Raw genomic sequence first — 22,376 nt, forward strand, 5'->3', positions numbered from 1 at the left:
CTCCATTTAAACATTTGACTGCAACAAATATTTCACAAAGAAAGCTATTACAATATTTCATTTTATATCAGGAAAAAACATAGAAATAGAGACATTTATGGTCCATCACCATATCCTTGACAAGACGCAACAAATATCCTAATAAGTTCCTCACTGTTGGCATTTTACATTGTGAATCCATATCCTTTAAGTTTCAGAAAATTAGTAACTTCGAGTGACTTTCTCAAAACATTCTTGAGAAAGCAGATAAGTCAACAGTCAAAGAAAGACTTCTTCATTGATTACCCAATGTGTGAGGGTAACAAAGACACAAGTGTTCGGCTAAGTCGTCCATGAAAACCTCTGAGGCGTCTTAACTGGGGAATTAAGGAAAAAAAAAATATAGGGGATTGAAGTTCCCGTGATCAAACCAGTCTTAAGGGGAACTTCCTGACCTCTTTGGTTATGCTTCCCTGGTTGGCTTGTCTCCCGTTAGCCATCTATTTTTGGCCAGTTCCCAGTGGTTCCCTCAGAAACATATTGTCAGCCTTTTGAATGCTAATATCCTAATGTCTCCAAGCCAGGGGCCACCCAGAGAGGGCAGTAACAATGCCATTGTGGGACGCTTGGTTTGTCTTGGCATTTGAAAGCCACCACCATCGTTCTGTGACCTTGATCTCCAACCGGGATAAGTGACCTTGATCTCTCTCGAATCAAAGGAAACGTAACAAATTGGTGCCTTAATCCACTTAGCCTTCTGTCACCCTGTCCACTCTAGGGTTGTAAGGAGCTGGACTCTCTCTCTTGAAATGGAGGGTCTTCCGCGCTAATCCTTCAGTGACCAGCAGGAACACGTATTACTTGGCTTTGAGATTCCTCAACGCTTGCCCCTGGTGCGCCCAGCGTACAAAAGAACTCACCCATGTGAAACAAAGTGTGTAAAATCAGGGTGAGAACGGTTAAACGGAAAAAAAGTTAGTTGGTCCATGTGAAATCCATAAAATTCCTTTAAAATAAATATACCTGACTGTTTTTGGAAAGAAAAACTAAAAATTGTACGTCGGATTTGAGAAGTAACGTAACAGAGATGTCTACAGTGACTTTACAGGAAGATGGGGAACAGTCCAAAACATGTTTGGGTGGTCCGAGTGTATCTGATCTCCCGTGAAATTACATTTAAACATGATTGTAGGGATAAACGGCAAGTCTATCGACGGGGCTTGGTGGTTCTGCTCGTGAGAATTCCTTGGAAATGACTCAATGTCATTCAGTGTCCGTTTGGAAAACTGCGTTTAAGACTTGATGCCCTGGGAATGGGCAAGTCATGTCTGTAGGTAAACAAGTTATTGTGATCATGTACAAACGGAGAAGGATTTGTGCTATCAAAATGGAAAGGTGACCCATAAGCGTCAAGATTCTGCCAACGGAGAGTTCACATTTCTACAGTCTTCAGAGCTGAAATCTCCCAGCATTCCTTGCTGGTTCAATCTCTGGAGAACGTTTACTGGTGATTTCCATTCTAGGATGTGCCGTGTTAGAAAATAATCTTCAATGATCTGAATGATTTTCCTACGTAAACTCATTCGTATCATAGTGCTGCCCAACATGGGAAATTTTTAGCCGATGGGGTGAGGAGTGCGGGAGCTCTGTTATGACGTGACACCCTGGAACCTGAAGTCAGGCTTTGTATAATGACAATGTGTTCCACCACTTTTCTTGCTATGAATGGTCTCTAGGTATAGTAACTGAGTACTTTATCAAAATTGCCCAACCGATATCCCTCCTGCAAGCCTGGAAAGTGGTATCGTTCTATAATCTGGAAGTAATCAGATTTTTCTTTGGAATGGGACCTGCTTGTGATTTTCCAAACTCTTTCATATAGACGCTCAACTTATGAATTTGTTATAATGAAATACAGTATAGTCAAGCTTCACGTGTATATACAGGCACCTAATATCTTTGCCTATGCTTTTCTTACTTTCATGTTCATAGACTTATATTAAGTAAAGACTTTAAAGGAGTTTTCCAGACACTAAAAATTGATGGCCTAACCTCCGTATAGGCCATCAATAGCTGATGGGTCGTGGCCCGAGTTTTGGGACCCCCACTAATCAGCTGTTTTAAAGGGGGTGCGAGCGCTGCTTCCCCTTCATGTCTTCTTGCTCACTGTGAGCCGTCGACACGCATTCAGCGGTGATTCACAGGGATTGCAGCCTTATCTAGCATTCACTTCAATGGGAGAAAAGGCTGCAATGCCTGTGAATTGCCACTAAATGCGGGTTGACGATTCACAGTGAGAAAGAAGAAATGAAGGGGAAGCAGCGTTTGTACGAGCGCTGGCGGCCTCTTCAAAACAGCTGATCGGCAGGGGTCCCAAAAGTCGAACCCTGACCCATCAGCTATTGATGGATAGGCCATGTTTTTTTTTTTTAGTGGCTGGAAACCCCCTTTAAAAACGTTTTAGTAGTCGCGTGATGTCTATAGGCATGAAAAGACCAAAGCATTAAAGGGTTAAACATCGAACCCACATTATACAGTCCTCAGGGCCGACGTTCAGAGTGCTTTATACTGGGTCCAGCACCCTCTATGTTATGAGGGGAAATTTGTTTATCAGCTGCTACCGATCTATTCACAATGCTGAAAGCACAACTTTTCAAAGAGGTTCTGCAGCTGTTAGGGTAATATACAGTGTGGTTCTCCAGATGATGCAGAACTTCATAATACGCACCTCAGCCACTGAAGAACCTATTACTATAAATGAGCCAGGAAGGGTTAAAAAGATAAATTTTTGTACAATTGTGTCTTCATATTGAAACTATGAGAAAAATGGTCCTCTAAGAATTCAAAGCAGAATGGTGGGGGATGGGTGGTAAACTATGGAGTGAGGTAGAGGAGGAGGAGGAGGGGGTCCCGCTGATTCCTGGCAGGTTTTCAAACACCTGGCAACCTGATTCTAGAAAAAACAAAGCATAAATTCACACACCCCCTGTAAAATACACCCTGGCCGCTGAGTTATACCATATACTGTAATGCACCATCTCAATCTTATTTGCGGCCATGATTTCATATGACCTTTTGACATTTTTCGGGGGATGTTATAAATCAGATATTTTCGGATATGTTCTAAACAAAGTGCAACCTCGTAAAATATTAGGCATTCACCTGAACGAATGGTATCAGTCATATGACTGAATTGGTACACCTGCAGCTAGCATAAGGTTGCCAATATGTGCCAAGGTCCTGTCACTTTACGTAGTGGTTGTGTGGTTGACTTGGTCCTCTAATTGGACAAGATCTGACCGTATAGCACTTCAGGTTCCATATAGTTATAAATTGAAAGATGACCGCATATACAGCTACGTAGGATCTGTCTACCATCACACTGACCATTGCTTTTATTAGTTTTGAGAGAATCAAAAAGAACACAAATACTGTAATATTCTGCAAAATTCCCATTACGATCTGTTTTAGAACATATCCTAGTGGTCGGAGCCCCTTTTTTCTGATACACAGCTCCAAATCCCCTGCTTGCCTTCACTCAGCCATAAAGTGATACAATTCTGCCTGCAGCTGCCACTAGGGGGAGCTCACTGAATACAATTTTACACAGCTCCCTATAAACTCAATAAGGCCTCGAGCACACATCTGTTGCCATTTATACGGCCGCAAATCACGGATCCGCCACAATGGCTTCCGTGTGTGGTCCGTAGTGTTAACGGGACCAATGAATAGAAGGGCCGAGACTGATGCGCAAAAACGGACAGGAACAGGACCTGTCCTTTTTTTTGTGGAACGGTCACATGGTTCCGCAAAAAAAAAAAAAAAAAGGGATGTGTGCATGGCCCCATAAAAATGAATGGGTCAGTGTGTTATCCGTTAAAAAAAACAAACAGATCGCACACTGAAGCATTTCACTGAAGTGTGCTTGGGGCCCAATACATCAGTCTTCAATTTTGGACATAAAAACCAAATGGTGTTCATATTTGGAAGTAAATTATACTTTTTTTTTTCTTCTTTTACAAATTTTGATATACCGTACTTAATATGACATTAATAGTGACTACAAAAAGAATGGCTGACACACACCAACCACAGGGAGACGACGGACATGCTGGGACGACTTACCGCATGATCCCGATTTCTTGTCCACCAGCTTCACGTGTCTCGTCTGATTGCGGACTTTTGTGTCTGTGTTTTCTACAAGGTTTGTCAGGTCGTCGATAATTTCTAAAAAAAAAAGAGAGTAACACAGGCCTTAAATATAACTTCATGTAAACAGTGTTTATAATTCCCGGCTGCTTCATTTGTTTGCCGTGCTGATACCGGATGTGATCTACTCAGCTAAAATGGGTTGTCAAGTTCAGTAAAGTCATTGTCATACATCCTATTAGGGATTTTTGAGGTAATAGAGGGGGGTCCCATGTTCGGGATCCTCATCTCTTGGTCAGAGTGGAGAGCGGTTACATAAAGCGTCTCTCGATCTGGCGGACCTGTCCTGTCCTGCATTGCACTGACAACACATTAATATCAATGGACACTGTGTAATACTTAATTTCCCCTGCGGTGGCGCTGCAGGGAAACTGAACACTTACTGCCAGGGTTCCCCACAGATCAGAGCTGATCACTGGGGGTTCCAGCAGGAAGACACTTTATGATCAACTTATTGTCAAGGGAACTTCTAACAAGTAGGGATAGTCCAAAGCAGAGAACCCCCATGAACACTACAATTTTGCTATGACGACAACCACTGGCTTTTTCATTAATAAGGGGTTGTCACAGCCCCACCCCCCATTACCAGAATCATTACATTACAATATGATCTGGATTCAAAACTTCTCCTGTAAAATATATAAATAGCAGAAGTATATCCCCCAACCAACACATTTCTCTATCTGCTGCTCAGTTTTCAAGGTGCCTTGACAAAGGATCTGTCGACTACGGTATTCATTCCGTCAAAATGACGGAGCCCTTTCACAACTGAGACAAACGGAAACCATTGGGACCAGATTCGTCACCATTGAAATCAATGGTGATGGAAACCAAAACCTATGGTTTCCATTTGTTTCAGTCATTCTGACGGGAAGTTCCGGCGGAACAACATAATAGAGCCCTAATGGATATGTGAACGAAGCCTTAGAGGGGAACATGACCACCAGTTTGCAAACAATTTATATGCAACCATAGCACCCCCTCCCCATATAAATATAATACAATATGTTTTCAGCACTAGGGGTTCTGCATGACGTTTGTATGTCCACCTCAAGCTCTTATCATTTTTCTTCGGTTTCTCTCATTTCCTCCTGAACTCCCGATCTATACTGAAAGGTGAATTACCTTGATATCGGGAAATTAGACTTGGAGATAGACTGAAGTGAGAGCTTTTAATATGCGTACAGGGCTGTGGAATATGTCGGTGCTATATAAGCCACTTCAAATAAATTCTAAGTAATATAAAAGGATTCCGATTGGCGTCAGCATAACCTGGGCCTGTGAGCTTCAATACCCTCACGGACGTACTTAGAGCCGCCATGTTAATTTGGTCGTACCAGACAATAAATGCACTAAAAAAACACGAAATTCTCATCGGCATGAAGAGCAATCTCCAAATATTAAACCCAACGGAAATTTTGGAGGCCAAATAAGGAGAGGTTAACATTCAGCTCTGAAATGTATTGCTTTCAATAATAAGGGGATTAGTTCAATGCAATCCAAATAAATCACACCAGAAATTCTGTATATTCTGAAGAGAAACGAGACTTGGGAAAGCGGAGGGGGCGGCCGTGTAGTGTTATTAACCTTTTGTGGTGCCAGACGGGCCCACAATGCACTGCACAACAATAGCGCGTCCAAGTGGATTAAGTGGCCGCTGCGACGTTCCATTACACAAATACAGGATCCCCCCCCCCCCATTATATTGTATTCATCTTGTATCCCTAGACCTAAGCCACAAGAGTGGACGAAGGGTATTTTTTATCATCGCCCAAGTATGAGCGCAGCGATCCAGCCCGCCCAAGTTGCACGTCTCGGTTTCTGCGTCAGGCTTTGAGTGTTTTCCTATTTACGTCTTTGGATGTGCAAAAGTCGCTTCAGGCTGAAAATTTCTCATCACCCAAGTATTCCACTGTGCACAATACTAACCATACCGGAGGCCTGGAGTTTCCGCATCAATGGGAAAGCGCATACGACGCATTTTTTTTCTGCATCGTGTAAAAAAAAAAGCAGCATCAGGTCAATTTGTGGCGCGTAAAACATGCCGAAAACGCTCCTAATTCCCATAGTCTATAGGAATCCTAAATACGCACCAAAACGCGTAGAAAAAACACCTGTATTTTGAAAAACGCTTTACAAAAACGCTAGCTTTTTTTGGAGCGTCGTGTGATCAAACAGAACGGCTTGTCTGAAGGACTAAGATTGAATAATCCAGAACAACGGTTTGTCTCACCTAAAATCTGAATTCCTTAGAGCTGAATTACTGATCCATCTCAAACCCAAGAAAGTCCATGAACCAGTCCATAGAATATATCCTATGGCAAAACAGAAAACGCAGCACAGTTCACACCCAAACAGGGTCCACGAATCGGACGCGCGTGTCCAAATCATTGTAGTAAAGTGGTTCCCCACAAAAACACGCCTAATTTGTCAGAAAAAGGCAGTGTTCAATTCCTCCCAAGCCGCACTGCCTCTTCTCTACCATCAATCAGGCAAAACCTGAGTAATCTAAGGCCCTGTTCACACAGAGTTTTTTTGCAGCGTTTTTCACCCGTGGTCATTGTGCGCCGCGGATAAAAACTCAGCGAAAAATAGGGCATGTCGCTTCTATTTCCTGCGAGACGGTTTTTACGCTCGCGGGAAAAAAAACGCCTCCGCCTCCCATTGAAATCAATGGGAGGCATTTTTGGCCATTTTTTGGAAGTGAAACATTTCAACCAGTCTGGTTGAGAACACGTTATTAGGGCCACCTTATAAAAGCATCCTATAGAAGTACAGAATTAAAGGGGTTTTCCATTATTTTTTTTGTAAATAAATCTTAATCACTGTATAAATAAAAAATTCTAATAGACTTTGTGTTTTAATTACTCACAATTTTAAAGATATTATTTTGCGGTCAGTAAATGAGAACACTTATTTAGTCAGGGACTAAAAACCCACTCACAGCTAGTTCTCTGCTGAGGGTTTGCTACAATTGTATCCAATGTAGCAGATGCTCTGTGAGCTAAAATGTATCAGCCTGCATACCAGCCCAGGGTTGCCAACCTCCACTTCAGTCATTTCTGGACTACTTAGCTAAAAATCATTGACAGACCAACATTTTTATGGACACAACACAAAATAAAAAATTAACGATAAGGAGATTGTGCCCCCCTCTAGATAGTGCCCCCATACAGTCCCCTGTATATAGTGTCCCCATACAGTCCCCTGTAGATAGTGCCCCCTCAGAGAATCCCCTGTAGATAGTGCCCCCTCAGAGAGTCCCCTGTAGATAGTGCCCCCCCAGGGAGTCCCCTGTAGATAGTGCCCCCCCCAGGGAGTCCCCTGTAGATAGTGCCCCCCCAGGGAGTCCCCTGTAGATAGTGCCCCCCCCCAGGGAGTCCCCTGTAGATAGTGCCCCCCCAGGGAGTCCCCTGTAGATAGTGCCCCCCCAGGGAGTCCCCTGTAGATATTGCCCCCCCCCCCAGAGAGTCCCCTGTAGATAGTGCTCCCCTCCCCCAGAGAGTTCCCTGTAGATAGTGCCCCCCAAGAGAGTTCCCTGTAGATAGTGCCCCCCAAGAGAGTTCCCTGTAGATAGTGCCCCCCAAGAGAGTTCCCTGTAGATAGTACCCCCCCAGAGAGTTCCCTGTAGATAGTGCCCCCGAGTCCCCTGTAGATAGTGCCCCCCAGAGAGTCCCCTGTAGATAGTGCCCACCCAGAGAGTTCCCTCTAGATGGTGCCCACCCCAGAAAGTTCCCTGTAGATGGTGCCCCCTAGAGAGTTCCCTGTAGATAGTGCCCCCCCAGAGAGTTCCCTCTAGATGGTGCCCACCCCAGAGAGTTCCCTGTAGATAGTGCCTCCCCAGAGAGTCCCCTGTAGATAGTACCCCCCGAGTCCCCTGTAGATAGTGCCCCCCCAGAGAGTCCCCTGTAGATAGTGCCCCCCCAGAGAATCCCCTGTAGATAGTGCCCACCCAGAGAGTTCCCTCTAGATGGTGCCCACCCCAGAAAGTTCCCTGTAGATGGTGCCTCCCCCCAGAAAGTTCCCTGTAGATGGTGCCTCCCCCCAGAGAGTTCCCTGTATATAGTGCCCCCACAGAGAGTTCCCTGTATATAGTGCCCCCACAGAGAGTTCTCTGTAGATAGTGCCCCGCCAGAGAGTTCCCTCTAGATGGTGCCCATCCCAGAGAGTTCCCTGTAGATAGCGCCCCTACAGAGAGTCCCCTGTAGATAGCACCCCCCCATAGAGTCCCCTGTAGATAGTACCCCCCCATAGAGTCCCCTGTAGATAGTGCCCCCACAGAGAGTCCCCTTTAGATAGTGCCCACCCAGAGAGTTCCCTCTAGATGGTGCCCACCCCAGAAAGTTCCCTGTAGATGGTGCCCCCCCAGAGAGTTCCCTGTAGATAGTGCCCCCCCAGAGAGTTCCCTGTAGATAGTGCCCCCACAGAGAGTTCCCTGTAGATAGTGCCCCCACAGAGAGTTCCCTGTAGATAGTGCCCCCACAGAGTCCCCTGTAGATAGTGCCCCCAATACTGTCCACTAAAAATAAACAACAACAAAAAACGCACACATTACATGCTCACCTGTCCCCATTCCCGCACCAACCTCCAATGATGCAGGCCTGGTCAGAGACAAAGCCTCACTCAGCGGGACGACGAAGTCAGCGCAATGACGTCATCAAGCTGATTGCATCGTTGCTAAAGCGCAGAATGGCGAGGCACAGGACCGATCGTTCCAGTGCACAGTCAGGCAGTGCTAGACTAATTCTTTATATACGCGTCCGAAGGTCCCACTTCACCACGGTCCCCCGAACCAGCTGTAATTTTAACAACCAGTTCGGGTTGACTTTCTATGGACGGCAGGAAAAAAAAACCTCTGTTTTTGCAGACTGTCCGTAAATTTACGAACGGTTTAACTCACAGAACATTGTGTAGACTGGATACAATTGTATCTACTTCTCAGCTGAGAGCGAAGTACAGGGTTTGCAGCCTTTAACCGTTAAATACAGTGTTCTCATTCACTGACAGCAGGCAGAGATCTTGAAAATTGTATTAAACATGGAGTATATTGTAGAACTTTTCAGAGTTGTAATGTCATTTTTTTTCCTTCACTTAACATTTTTTTGTACTAATCGCCAATCATGATCCTAACTAAAATATTTCTGGAAGTGACGAGGGCTCTGGGTTTCAACCGTTGGCACTACCATCATACACACTGTGTAAGAAGACCACCATAGAATTTATGGAGTACTAATTTCCACAAACTATGCCCCCACCACACACAACCTCCCTAATCTGAATACAGATGAATTAAGAAACAGGATCTTTTTCCGTGTTAATGCCGGATGATTGGCAAATCCCAGGGATTGGAGGGATCTGTATTTACTGATGGACGGGAACATGTGAATGTGACGTGATTGACTGGCAGGTCTCGGGTAAATTCTATTCCATTTTCCACCGCCGTGCCAGCTATTCCCATTCCAGTACATGGATGTTTTATGAATGTTGTTCTCAGTGCTCGGATTACACACGTTCCCTATTCTTATTGCCACAATCCGCTGGAACGTGTTACATATGTCTGTCACGGCAGCTGTGCTTTTCTTAGAAAAAAAAAAAAAAAAAAAGAGAATTAAATAAAAAATATTTGACGGGTTCAGTGTAAAACCCCCAGGGCAGGTTGTTGTTTCTTCAGCAGATTTTCTCAATCTCGATCCGATCAGACAAATGATGCAAATGGCCACTTGTTCTGGCCGAATCGTTCTAAACATGTGACACTGGATTTTACAAAAAGAAAACAATAAAACATGAAAGCTACAGATGTAGCAAAGATTAAAGGAGTTATCCAGTCGCTAAAAATTGATGGCCTATCCTGAGGATAAGCCATCAATATCTGATCGTTCGGGGTCCCCCGCAGATAAGCTGTTTTGAAGAGGGTGCAGTGCATATGGAGCTTCCGGACACACAAGCCGGACACAGACCCCAGAAGTCCCATGCTTCGCATGGAGCACCTCAGGGGACTTTTGATTTCCCATTCTCCTTACTGCTGGGGGTCCCAGCGGTCGTACCCCCAGAGATCACACAAGTATCCTCTGTGGATAGGAGACACATGTGTTTTGTGGGACAACCCCTTTAACTAGGCTAAAGGCCATTTTTTTGTGGGGGTTTGGGGCTGTATGGCCCTATCTACGGGAGGGGGCTGTATGGCCCTATCTACGGGAGGGGGCTGTATGGCCCTATCTACAGGAGGGGGCTGTATGGCCCTATCTACAGGAGGGGGCTGTATGGCCCTATCTACAGGAGGGGGCTGTATGGCCCTATCTACAGGAGGGGGCTGTATGGCCCTATCTACAGGAGGGGGCTGTATGGCCCTATCTACAGGAGGGGGCCGTATGGCCCTATCTACAGGAGGGGGCCGTATGGCCCTATCTACAGGAGGGGGCCGTATGGCCCTATCTACAGGAGGGGGCCGTATGGCCCTATCTACAGGAGGGGGCCGTATGGCCCTATCTACAGGAGGGGGCCGTATGGCCCTATCTACAGGAGGGGGCCGTATGGCCCTATCTACAGGAGGGGGCCGTATGGCACTATCTACAGGAGGGGGCCGTATGCCACTATCTACAGGAGGGGGCCGTATGGCACTATCTACAGGAGGGGGCCGTATGCCACTATCTACAGGAGGGGGCCGTATGGCCCTATCTACAGGAGGGGGCCGAATGGCCCTATCTACAGGAGGGGGCCGTATGGCGCTATCTACAGGAGGGGGCTATATGGCCCTATCTACAGGAGGGGCTGTATGGAACTATCTACAGGAGGGGACTGTATGGCCCTATCTACAGGAGGGGGCTGTATGGCCCTATCTACAGGAGGGGGCTGTATGGCCCTATCTACAGGAGGGGGCTGTATGGCCCTATCTACAGGAGGGGGCTGTATGGCCCTATCTACAGGAGGGGGCTGTATGGCCCTATCTACAGGAGGGGGCTGTATGGCCCTATCTACAGGAGGGGGCTGTATGGCCCTATCTACAGGAGGGGGCTGTATGGCCCTATCTACAGGGGGGGCTGTATGGCCCTATCTACAGGGGGGGGGCTGTATGGCGCTATCTACAGGAGGGGACTGTATGGCCCTATCTACAGGAGTGGGCTGTATGGCGCTATCTACAGGGGGGGCTGTATGGCCCTATCTACAGGGGGGGGCTGTATGGCCCTATCTACAGGGGGGGGCTGTATGGCCCTATCTACAGGAGTGGGCTGTATGGCGCTATCTACAGGAGGGGACTGTATGGCGCTATCTACAGGAGGGGACTGTATGGCGCTATCTACAGGAGGGGGCTGTATGGCCCTATCTACAGGAGGGGGCTGTATGGCCCTATCTACAGGGGGGGCTGTATGGCCCTATCTACAGGGGGGGGCTGTATGGCGCTATCTACAGGAGGGGACTGTATGGCCCTATCTACAGGAGTGGGCTGTATGGCGCTATCTACAGGGGGGGGCTGTATGGCCCTATCTACAGGGGGGGGCTGTATGGCCCTATCTACAGGGGGGGGCTGTATGGCCCTATCTACAGGAGTGGGCTGTATGGCGCTATCTACAGGAGGGGACTGTATGGCGCTATCTACAGGAGGGGACTGTATGGCGCTATCTACAGGAGGGGGCTGTATGGCGCTATCTACAGGGGGGGGCTGTATGGCCCTATCTACAGGGGGGGGCTGTATGGAACTATCTGCAAGGGGGAGGTGGGGTGCGCTATCTACAAGTGGGTGTAACACTATCTACAGGGGGGGTTGTATAGCACAATCTACATGGGGGCATTATCTACAAGGGGGCGCTGTGTGGCATAATCTACAGGGGGGGCTGTATGGCACTATTTACAGGGGGGCATTATCTACAAGGGGGGCTGTGTGTGGCACCCAGTGGGGGGCCCAGTCAAAAGTTTACTATGGGGCCCAGTCTTTCCTAGTTACGCCCCTGGCCTGGAGGGCGGGTAGACAGGTTGGTTTGACCTATAATGTGATTGGCCCCATAAACTGTCTGAAAACCGAACCTCTAAAAAATATTCCTGACAACCCAGTGACTTGTATAAGAAAATAAAAGCGGTAATGAGCGACATGCTCATATAATATGGCGGGAGAAGGCTCCGCAGCACATGGCTTCCAATACTAATACGCCGTATGCTAAGTGTATTGTATGGATCGAGGCCAAGACCACCATATTAACACTCCCAGGGCACGGCACAACACCACTCCGAATACTGGCTCATTATCCCGGTGCCAACATATGCAATAAATTAGACACACAATGTTATATACATATTATTTTAACTGTTTTCCTTTCAGGACTGGGAATTCATTATTATTCATGAGCAAGTTCAGGATACATCAAGTGAAAATATTTAGTTGTACGACTCCAGCTCAGTAATTATTCAACCTTGTGAAAGTGTTCAGCGCTCGTCCCGGTTGCTTTGCGTCGCGTGCCAAAATGGCTTCAGCTGGGAGACTATGAAGTATATATGCGGCGCTGATAACTCTATCATTTGTTACAATGTTTTTACTAGACGTTTTATAGCCCTGAGCTGTAAGAGGAGAATTCATTAAAAAATAACAAAAACCTACACACAAGTGCTCACAGGGCAGTGGCGGCCATATGTGGGTGACCCAAACCTTCCCATAGCAGTTCATTATTAAGTAGCGACGTCAAGCGACGGGCAGGAGGCACAAAAGACCTTTATGTGGCAAGATTTCTATTTTAAGGAATGTAAGAAATAATATCATTCACTTAAATATTCTCGAGCTGGTCATGGAGGGAGGTCTCCTTAGGCCTCATTCACACATTGCAGATTTGATCAGTATTGGACGGAAAGAAGAGAAGAAAGTATCAAACTTTCCATTAGATTTCCCCCAATTTAGGGCCCATTCACAGGAGCGTGAATCTCGTCCGTGTGCTGTGCATGGCAATCACGCACAGCACACGGACCCATTGATTTCAATGGGGCTGTTCACACATGCAGGAGTTTTCACGCACCTAGTCGCCCACTGAAGTCAAAACCACGCACCGCTTCAATTACATTTAAAAAAATGCATCCGTGTGCTGTGCGTGGCATTCACGACTCCATTGACTTCAGTGGGCGCGTAGGATCGTGAAAACGCACAAATACATGCAGTGAGTCGCACGCGGCGGACTGTCGCTGCGTGAAAACTCCTGCATGCGTGAACGGCCCCATTGAAATCAATGGATCCTTGTGCTGTTATTGATTTCCATGCACAACGCACAGACGAGATTTATGTTCGTGTGATTGGGCCCCTACAGGGTTGTCTGTATCCTTTTCAACACTAGGAAAATCTCCGGTAAGTCACAGTGCACACCACTAAATCAGGTTACGTCAACTGTATTAGGAGTAACATCAGTGTATATACTTAAAAGGGGAATTTCACCTTAAAGGGGTTCTCCCATCAGGACAATGCCCTGTTATTAGCCCCTATATTGGCACCCCCACCTATTAGGTAGAGCAGAGAGTCCTTGCAAAGATGGGCTCCGTCTCTACAGGACTCTCTGGGGACATGTATTTCATGGACGACCATTCATTTAAACGGACGCTGAGTATGGGGTTGTCCACTATTAGAAAAAAATGGCTGCTTTCTTCTTACAACAGCGCCAATTAATAAAGTTCTAGTTGGTGAAGGAAAAACCGAACCAGCTTGGTGTCGTGGTCTAAGCCGACAAGCAGGTTACCCCCCAAGTTCACTAAGAATTTTTACAGTTACATAGTTACATACATAGTTACATAGTTAGTACGGCTGAAAAAAGACACATGTCCATCAAGTTCAACCAAGGGAAGGGAAAAGGGAAGGAAAAATTTCTACACATAGGAGCTAATATTTTTTTGTTCTAGGAAATTATCTAACCCTTTTTTGCAGCATCTCCTGTCCCTGCTGTGACCAGCTCCTGCGGTAGGCTATTCCATAGATTCACAGTTCTCACTGTAAAGAAGCCTTGTCGCCTCTGCAGCTTGAACCTTTTTTTCTCCAGACGGAGGGAGTGCCCCCTTGTTTTTTGAGCGGGTTTTACAAGGAACAGGATTTCACCATATTTTTTGTATGTGCCATTAATATATTTATATAAGTTAATCATGTCCCCCCTTAGTCGTCTTTTTTCAAGGCTAAATAGGTTTAATTCTTTTAATCTTTCCTCATAACTTAAATTCTCCATGCCCCTAATTAGCTTCGTTGCTCTTCTTTGTATTTTTTCCAACTCCAGGGCATCCTTTCTATGAACTGGAGCCCAGAACTGAACTGCATATTCTAGATGAGGCCTCACTAATGCTCTGTAAAGTGGTAATATTACATCCCTGTCCCGCGAGTCCATGCCTCTTTTAATACACGACAATATCCTGCTGGCCTTTGAAGCAGCTGATTGACATTGCATGCTGTTATTGAGTTTATGATTTACAAGTACACCCAGATCCTTCTCACCAAGTGACTCCCCCAGTGTAGCTCCCCCTAGGACATATGATGCATGCAGGTTGTTGGTACCCAGATGCATAACTTTACATTTATCTACATTAAACTTCATCTGCCAAGTGGATGCCCAAACACTTAGTTTGTTTAAATCAGCCTGCAATTCATGAACATCTTCCATAGTCTGAACTATATTGCATAGCTTGTTGTCATCTGCAAAAATAGAAATAGTGCTATTAATCCCATCCTCTATATCATTAATAAATAAGTTGAATAATAGTGGTCCCAGCACTGAACCCTGGGGTACACAGTGCCTCTTGCTTGGCGTCTGCAGGACCACATAACCCGAGCCCCAGCTGCTTCAGAACCTGTTTGATAAGGGGAAGCTTTACATCATTGCCACCAATGACAAACGTGAAGAGGTGTACGGGTTTCTGCACTACAGACTTGATTGAAAGCTGCCATTATGTGCTATCTTAAAGGGAACCTGTCACCAGCATTTCACCTATTGAACCAGCAATACCAGGCAGTAGTGGGTGAAAAATCATTTCTATATAACCTAAAATTATCTTCTTAGTCGGCTCTGTAGCTTTAGTGTTCAGTTTTTTAGTGTTCCCGCACCGCATGCTAATGAGCATAAGAGAGTCAAATCTTCATTCCTCAAGTCTTTCCGAGTTACTCTGCCTCCTTACTTTTGATTGACAGCTCCTCGTCTTTCCCAGCACACAAAATCCCGCACTTGCGCATTGATGTCCTTTTTCTGGTATGTGCGTATAAAGGGACACCGGATTATTACGATAAAAGGCACAAAATGTTTACAGACTGTTATTTACAGTTGGAGCAGGAGTTTAGGAGAGGAGATAACGGCAATGAACTTTTTATAGCAGCGGCCAGTGGGGGATAAGTAAAGTTCAATAGGAGAGAATGCTGGTGACGGGTTCCTTTTAAACGTTCAATTTGATAAGGATACAGATTAGAGAGAACAGCGCCACTCAGTGGCCAAATAAGAGATCAATACGGATTGTGTACCAGGTTGGTATTACACAACAGCCAGAAAAGAAATTAATAATTGGTAATGTATGCTAGAACTGCACCACAGCTGCTACTGTAAGCGGAAAGGATACAATTCATAATGGTCATGGCAGCACAGAGTATTTCAGGAGAGAAGTGTGCGGGTCTTGTAGTGACCTGTCCACTCTTGTAATGATGTTAGTCAGGACAGGATTGAATCTGAATGGAAGTGATGAGGAGAATAGAGAAGTATGAGGAACGAGAAACTGCATAGTATTTTTTTTTAATGGGCATGCTGATCTTGTGGGTGGTCACAGACAGCGTAGTGCCCTCCCGCAGCACAGAGTATGTCAGGAGAATAGTGGAGGACAGGGCTGCAGTGTCATGATTTCAGTAGAATAGAGACAAGAGTTTCACAAAGGAACATGGTCCCTCACAGCAGCACAGAGTATTTTAAGGGAGGAGTGTACTGATCTTGTGAGAGTCAGTGACTTATCCATCCGGCCATGAATCTACGACAGCAAACTTTTTCCACTCTGGCTGTTGTGAAACTACAATTCCCAGTATGCCTCTGGCTGGAATAATAAGGCCTTTGGCTGTCAGTGCATGCTGGGAGTTGTAGTTTCACAACAGCTGGAGTGCTGAAGGTTGCTGACCCCCTGATCTACAAGTTCCAGCATGCCTTGCCAGACAGATGTGCCTATTTCTAATACGGAGCTGGCTATAGGTGGGCAGTGCATGCTGGGACTTGCAGTTCCGCAGCAACTTTAAAGCTACAGGTTGAAAATCTTTCCCAATTTATGTAATTCTGAAAATAAATATTATAAGAGCTTCACGGACCACAACTTCAACAAACCAGCACTTGTGTTTTTTTCTTTCTAACCAGCTTAAAACCACATAGAAAAATAGGACTTATTTTTCGCTCTTTTGTGCCAATGCTTTTTTTTTTTTTTAGTGACGCTGACGACTCCTGACAAAACGTTGAAATATAAATGACGAACCGGACCCCACCGCCGCTACTCCGACATCCAGCCAAGGCGGGCGTTCAGCACTGTAATCCATGTCATCAGCTCTTTCCGGCCGTGGCTTGTTGGGGGTTAAATTTTGTCCACGTTTAATTGAATGATTTCTTATGGGAATAGTTCAAGGAGGATTTAAGGGCGTCCAAGAGCTATTACCAATTGGCATATACCACGGCCTTGATGTGCCAACTTAAATACTACTCCTTAATGTTACTGGAACGTGTTTTCTTCCAGATGTGGTCAACGGTCCCAGTTACACGGCGCAGGCGAGGGCTATATTTACAAGGAGAACTATTTGGACTATCCTCTTGCAGTTATCTGGCGGTGGATTACAGGTCTTGTAATTAAAAGCATGTGCTGTACAGAGGAGATAAGAAGCTGCAGGAATAGCTCGTACTACATTGTACACGGTCAGACGCCACTTCTGCCATCTCACGTGGGTATTTATGCACAGAGCAGCGTGACAAGGTAGAAGACAGCACGGCCGGATACTTGTACCCTTCCCCGGAGGGCGAGCACAGGTGTCCCATTCATTCTGCTTTTACACAATGGCAAAAGAAACGCTAATCTGTTGGTAGGGCAGGTGCTGTGGAACTGCAAGTCTCAGGAGAATGGCACTATTGCTGCAGCATTTATTCTATGGAAAGTGAATTGAGCAGACAAAAATGTTACAAATTTCCTTTTTTCCAATGATTTTCTGCAGAACTTTCAGATTTTGGTGGGGCGTAAAGTTCTGTATATCCGGATTCATGGAGACACTTACACAGGCAGAGCCTATAATGAAGGATAATACGCGGAATGAGAATGTACTTGTAAATTTGTGGTTTTCTGCTGGACGTACCCGGGAACACAGATGGAAGTTTGCTTTGACTCCGAGTTTGTTGGTGTGTCAGATTCGCCTCGATGGAGTTGTTGCGTTTGACCGTTAACCAAGGAAGTTACACAATCCAAGGTTTGGCACGAGAAGAAAGGGAAGAAAAGCACAAGGAGGAGGGGGGAGGAGGACTGCTCGTCCATGCTACGCTGTGTCATATACCTCCTCCCTAACGCTGACATGACTCCGGCTAAACACAACAATATACCTTGCCGCAAGCAAACCGCGAGTCACGTCCAGCGCAAAGGCTTCTGGGTACGAGCGGTGCAGGTGCAGAATACATGCACTACTTATCCCATCTCAGAGAACGAGCAGAGGTGGCTCATGTGAATCTTCATGGCAGCCCAATCTTTGTAGCAATGTACAGTTTGATGACAGACGGGAGACGTGTAGCCCACCCAGACTGCAAAAAGACACACAACCTAATATTGGAGTGCCAAAGGTTGCCGACCCCTGGAGTTGTAGGCAACGATTGTCCCGACAGGTGTTGGATTATTGATGAGCCCCCTATGATCTATCGGAGGTGTTGGACCTCTTAGTGAAGTTCTAGTTTGGATAAAATATTATATTAGGGAATTGCATTATGAGAGATTTCCCTTTATTAGGTTAGTAATAACATTTCTCCTTCTACAAACAGAGAGAAACTGATAAGAATCCGCAGCCCTTTAGTCAGAAATGGGGCACATGAACAAAGTAGATTTAGGGCACAGTATCGGATTGTAACGTAATGATATTGCACCATGTGGGCTATTCTACCGTCCTCCGGCATCTTTCCTTACCACGTTACAGACCATTCTCTACTATGGTATGAATGTTCCTGTATTATATAGGTATTTGGGCGCAACTCTATATATTAGGTTGTGACACGACCAGCGATAACGAAGGATCCGGGACTTTCCTTACCTGTGTCCTCTCTGGACTTTTTGAGATGACTAAATAGAGCTCTTTTTTTTATACCATATTTTGCGGATGTGCTGAGGAAAAACTACTTTTCTTTTAAATCGTGGACTTTGGTCCTTCCAAGAGGCTGAAACATTAGCCCTAGATCTCAGTGACATGGTGTTGGCTATTATGGGGCCCATCAGAAGAAGGAGCCACATCTGACTTTGCCATGTCCTGTGTTGACCTGCACGAGGCTCTCCCTGGGCACGATCAGTTCACACAGTTTTTTGGTAAAGATTTTGACCTGGATACGGCGTTGGAATCAGCGCCAAGAAAGCCCCAAATTCCCCTTATTGATTTTAATGAGAGGCAGAGGTGTTTTTGGCGGGCAGCGGGGAAAAAAAAGCGGCATGCTCCTTTTATTTTGTTAGCAGTTTCCGCCTCTGACCTCCCATTGAAATCAATAGGAGGCAAAAAAAATGTGCGGAACTGAGGCAATTTTTTTGGCCAGACAAAAACCGCTGTGTGAACTACCCCTAAGGACACTATTTAAGGGGCTGTCTGATCAGAACATCCTCCTTTGCTAAAACAGCTCATCCATCTAAAAGCTGATGGCGGGAGCCAGGATAAGAGATACGCCGTTATCACCAGGGGTGAACATGTAATAAATGGGCGCAATAACTGCTCTTTGCTCTCGCTAATAAAGGGGGTGCTCAGAGGGGGGACCCGTCTATCATGTTATTATACCAGCCTTTTCTTGCTTACAAGGGATGCCGGGAAGCGATGTCATGGATCAGCACTAGCAGGGGGCCCCGTGACCCCCTCCCTCACGCATGCCACTGGTCTTACTATTTCACTGCTCACCACATTAACATACAAATTTGGGGTTCTGGTAGAAAAACCCAATTGTAACACTGTAGAAATGCTCTTTATTACATGAAAACCACCATCGGCAAACACGATACTTGCTGGAACCAAACGTTACATAAATAAACCACCGCGGCCAAATGCAAATTGCTTTTTATGACTTTTTCCTTGAAGTTCGGGTGTTTTTTGCAACCAGGATTTTTTTAGTCCCTTAACCTAAATATACGTGAACGTTGCAGTATCTGACAGCTAGGAAGATGGGGAAGGGGTAATATTACTCAGGTTATTAGATTGTGTCCTGCTTAGTCTTAGGCTACATTGAGACGAGCGTCGGCAACCTCGGACGTGAAAAACTAAAGTTTCTCACGTCTGAGGTATACCCGTAATATACGTCCATAGCTCAGAAGTCCAATATGAATACGTTCGCAGCATTTACGGACAATTGCCGCTGGTTAGGAGTCGAGGTATGAGGCGGCCCGATGGGACAACCCGATAGGTCAGCAGGTATGTAAACAAGTCCTGCGTCCCCCCCACAGCTGCTAGACTAATATAAAGGACGGAGTTTCCCCACCGTCTACATTACCTGCGCTAGACGTGATCACTTACTTCAGTCTTATTTACAGAAAAGTGCAGGAAACTTTCATTTCTTTCTTGGATATGAATAAATTCGCTTCGACATCTCAGGAAAGGGTCACGAGACTAAATGGGCAAATGCTGCAAATAATACCACAGAGTGCCACTGTTTGAAGCAAAGGCTCGGTTTCCCAGAATCCCTTGTGCCTCGGCTTGGCAGGCAGGACGGCCTCACTTTCTGAGAAGGGGTCACAGCTCGTTTCTCTAATCAGATGACAACACCCTATAAGAATCCCATGCGGGCGTTTAGAAACACTTACACATTGAATGAAAATATTTGTAGACCAGGAATACAGGTGCCTAACGAAGGCAATTAAAAGAAAAAAAGAGCCTTCACTTACAATAACACCATCTGTTCTGCTGGGGAGCCGCTGCCTACCCACAATGCCGTGCTGCATGGAATAACATCTGTATATAGAGGTATAAAGTTTAATGACAAACATGTTGTATTATAGAATAGATAATGATGAACCCAACCGTGGTGCTTAGTCACAAAAGTAGAGGGGGGGGGGGCGTCCAATCTGGGAAACTATACGCCCATCAGCCCTAACATTAGGGCTGTGTTCACATGTCACAGTCAATTTGCTAATTCTTGGCTGCGATTTTTGCAAAACTTTGTCGTTTTACCGCTATTTTGTGAAGATTGCTAAAGAAAATTAGCAAATTGACCGCAATACCACTGAAGCGAATAACATTGATGAGCTGGTTACAATGGCGCCTGACATTAGGGGGAGGGGGGGGAATTATTAGAGCAGTCAGTTCTTGAAGAAGAAATATTGAGAAGTGTAAGGATCTGAGCGACTGTGACAAGAGCCAAATAGTAATGTCTAGACGACTGGGTCAGAAAATCTCCAAAATGGCCGATCTTGTGGGGTGTTCCCGGTGTGTAGTGGTTAGTACCGACCAAAAGTGATCCAAGGAAGGACAGCCGGCGACAGGGTCATGGGCACCCAAGGCGCATTGATGTGTGTGGGGAGGGAAGGCTGGCGCGTCCGGTCCAACCCCACAGAAGAGCTACTGTAGCAAACATTGCTGACTATGATAAAAAGGTGTCAGAACACGCAGAGCATCGCAGCTGGCTGTATATAGGGCAGCGTAGCCCTAGACCGGTCGGAGTGCCCATGCTGACCCCTGTCCACTGCCGAAAGTGCCAACAATGGGCACGTGGACATGAGAACTGGAGCAATGGAAGAAGGTGGGCTGGTCTGATAAATCACGTTTTCTGTGGACGGCCGGGTGTGTTGCTCATCTAGGGAAGAGACGTCACCAGGATGCATTATGGGAAGACGACGACCCGGCGGAGGCAGTGTGATGCTGTGGGCAATGTTCTGCTGGGAATCCTTGGGTCTTGGCATTCATGTAGGTGTTAGGCCCAGTTCACATCACAGTTTTTGTTAGTTGTGTGCGTATATGTCGGGCAAGCTCCTGACGTATACACTAAACGTATCGATGGGGCTTTATTACCAAACAGAAGCCAAAAGAGTGTCCTCCATCTGGCCACACTACATCTGTATAAATCAGAAAAAACAAAAACGGTACGGAATAGAGTCCTGATAAATGCCTATGGCGTTCGTCACAGGCATACGTTAAACGGATAGGTCATGAGCGTTTTAAGACGTATTCTGTTACATGAATGCCATTATAGACTACGGGTGACAGAAGACAGTGTTAGGGGCATCCGTCTCCACCTAGGTTTAACATATAAGCTGGGGCCTTTTCCCAGCGTATATATCAAGAAAAGGCCAAAAAAAACATAGCCTAACATAGGTACCACCTACCTAAACATTGCTGCAGACAAATCCCCCCCTTCATGGCAGTGGTATTAGATAGTGGCAGTGCCCTCTTTCACCAGGATAATGCCACCGCCACACTGCAAACATTGCTCAGGAATGGTCTGAGGAACACGACAAAGAGCGTTGACTTGTCTCCAAATCCCCCAAATCACAATCCGATTGATTATCTGCGAGATGTGCTGAAGAACAAGTCTGATCTACGGAGGCCGCACCTCACAACTAAAGGATCTGCTGCCAACGTCTTGTACCAGAGACCACAGGAACCTTCAGAGATCGTATGAGGGCCATGCCTCGACAGGTCAGAGCTGTACGGGTGGCACGAGGGCAGCTACACAATATTAGGCAGGTGGTGTTAATGTTATGGTTGATGGGTGTACATGTCCATGAGAATCGCACTAAATGCATCCATTACATTGCCCATAGGGTTTGTCAACCAGCTTTCCATAGACCCCGAATGGCGCACAATCTTGAACTGTGGAAATTTATTTATCATGCCATTAAAATCCGCGTCCTTCCACAAATCCATGTCCTGTAACACTTTCCTATGTAGATGGGGATTTTTGTTCTGGTTAATGAACAGAATGACTGAATCCAAAGACTGACATAGGTAGAGCTGAAGAACAAAGAGAGCGGAGGGTAACGTAACGTACATATTTATATACCCTTCTGCAGAAAAA

At 45.9% G+C, this 22,376-nt stretch overlaps 1 protein-coding gene across 1 annotated transcript in view; it reads right to left on the reverse strand.

Moving 5' to 3' along the window:
- STX8 (syntaxin 8) overlaps positions 1-22,376 on the reverse strand; it is a 244,015-nt gene that overhangs the window by 48,005 nt on the left and 173,634 nt on the right. The window contains exon 7 of the mRNA XM_075845250.1: positions 4,105-4,206. Coding sequence (XP_075701365.1) covers positions 4,105-4,206 — 102 coding nt within the window. The remainder of the gene's footprint in view (positions 1-4,104; positions 4,207-22,376) is intronic.

This window comes from Rhinoderma darwinii, chromosome 13 (assembly GCF_050947455.1).
Source record: "Rhinoderma darwinii isolate aRhiDar2 chromosome 13, aRhiDar2.hap1, whole genome shotgun sequence".
Lineage (NCBI taxonomy): Eukaryota > Metazoa > Chordata > Amphibia > Anura > Rhinodermatidae > Rhinoderma > Rhinoderma darwinii.